General features: G+C 36.7%; 1 protein-coding gene across 1 annotated transcript in view; it reads left to right on the top strand.

Annotated features, from left to right (window-relative positions):
* Positions 1 to 2,038, top strand: part of manba (mannosidase, beta A, lysosomal) — a gene marked incomplete in the record, with an annotated part of 20,506 nt that overhangs the window by 7,893 nt on the left and 10,575 nt on the right. The window contains 1 exon segment of the mRNA XM_014018033.1: positions 1,284 to 1,401. Coding sequence (XP_013873487.1) covers positions 1,284 to 1,401 — 118 coding nt within the window.

The following is a 2,038-nucleotide window of genomic DNA, read 5'->3' as shown; positions in this document are numbered from 1 at the left end:
CTCCAAACTGCTTTGACACCTTCCACTGCCACGTCTGCCTTTCTGTCCTTGACACACATGCACAGTAGTGGTAAAGAGAAACCTGTGCAATATCTGCAAGGCAGAACTTGCCTTCCACAGCAATTATTTTTAGTTAGCATATAGCTAAAATCTAACCATGGTTATATAATAGCAGCTGCATTCTGATGTGATAAGCTGTATGTTTTATATTCAATTAACGTATGATCCGATTAGTTGACTAATCGAATAAATAATCGGTGATTAATCGATTATTAAAACAATCGTTTGTGGCAGCCCTACCCATAAGTCATTGCACCCTTCCCCTGAATGAGCTGAACCTTCAGACGTATGAATGGCAAAAAGTGTACAAAATATTAATAAATAATAATAAAAACAGGAAACCTAAAGTATGAAAGCTGAACCAACATTTGGGGGCCTGTGGTGGAGTGGTTAGGGGAGTCGTCCTGTAATATGTGGGTTGCTAGTTCGATCCCCCGTCCAGCCGTCTCAGTCGTTGTGTCCTTGAGCAAGACACTTCACCCACCTTGCCTACTGATGGTGGTCAGAGGGTCCGGTGGTGCCGGTGCATGACAGCCTCGCTTCTGTCAGTGTGCCCCAGGGCAGCTGTGGCTACAATGTAGCTTACCACCATCAGTGTGTGAATGGGTGACTGACTGTTGTGTGAAGAGCTTTAAAGGTGAAATGAAGGAAAAAGCCCAAAAAATGTGTATTTTGCATATTTTGCATTCATATGTTTTATTTAAAATTGTGATTTTAAATTAGTCACAACTGTAATGAAAAAGTATTTAAAAATATGATTTTCCACCTGCTTAATGGAGCTACAGAGCAGAGCCCGAAATCATTATTTTAGTTGCTAAAGTCTTAAAAACAAAAGCTGCTTCTAAATGTAATCCTACGAGGAGCGAGAGTTGTTCAACAAATATTACGTCACACAAACTGCGCCCCCTGCTGGGAGCTCTGAACGGGATGCAAAGGTATGGTTTTTCATGCAGTTTGTAGAAAATTACATGTTTTGGTCAAATTTACAACAATATTTAGACATTTTATTGATATTCATACTAAATACAACACATACTATCAAATTATTCAGTTATTTCACCAACTAAAGTAGCCTTCATTTCACCTTTAAAATTCAGTCCATTTACCATTTGCAATATCTCAAGCTTTGGTGCATTTTTCCAGACTTAAAATAAAAAATAACTTGTATGAGCTTCTCTTTGTTTAATGCATGTTAAATGTTTTATTTTTTTTTTTTGTGTCAGTTTGAGGAACTTGCTTCAGTCGGCAGCAGATGCTAACATGAATACCCTCAGAGTCTGGGGAGGTGGAGTGTACGAACAGGATCTGTTCTACGACATCTGTGATGAGCTGGGGATCATGGTAACTCAAATTACACTTCATTGATTTTCAGAAGTAAACATGAATCCTTGTTTATCACAATGCAGTCAAACTGCGAACAGTTTTCATTTCAGTACAAATCAAACGGTTCGTGCAGAACATTGTGTTAAACTCAGCTGTGTGAATTTTTATTCAGATATTTTTTGCTGCTGACCGTTTTAATTAATATTTGTCATTTGAAGACGTAATATTTAATCATCTGCAGGTTGAATTTTTATTTAATGTAGCCAAATATAAATACACACCATTGCTTTCTGATCTCTGGCTCTTTAGTTTGTTTACTTCTTTTTTATATGAAATCTTGCATTTGTTTGTTCTGGGTCCATTTTGCACTGTTCCTGCATACGTATATTACAGCGGGTTAAATAAGTATTGAACACGTCACCATTTTTCTCAGTAAATATATTACTAGAGGTGCTAATGACATGAAATTTTCACCAGATGTCGGTAACAACCCAAGTGATCCATACATACAAAGAAATCAAACCATAAATGTCCAGAAATGAAGTTATTTGTAATAATGTGGAATGGCACAGGGAAAAAGTATTGAACACACTTACTGAAATTTAATAAATTTCAGTAATACTTTGTACAAAACGTACAATACTTTGTACAAAAC

The sequence above is a fragment of the Austrofundulus limnaeus genome, unplaced genomic scaffold (assembly GCF_001266775.1).
Source record: "Austrofundulus limnaeus strain Quisiro unplaced genomic scaffold, Austrofundulus_limnaeus-1.0 Scaffold181, whole genome shotgun sequence".
Taxonomy (NCBI): Eukaryota; Metazoa; Chordata; class Actinopteri; order Cyprinodontiformes; family Rivulidae; genus Austrofundulus; species Austrofundulus limnaeus.
The sequence above is the reverse complement of the archived record's forward strand: the minus strand, read 5'-3'. Positions and strand labels throughout refer to the sequence as shown.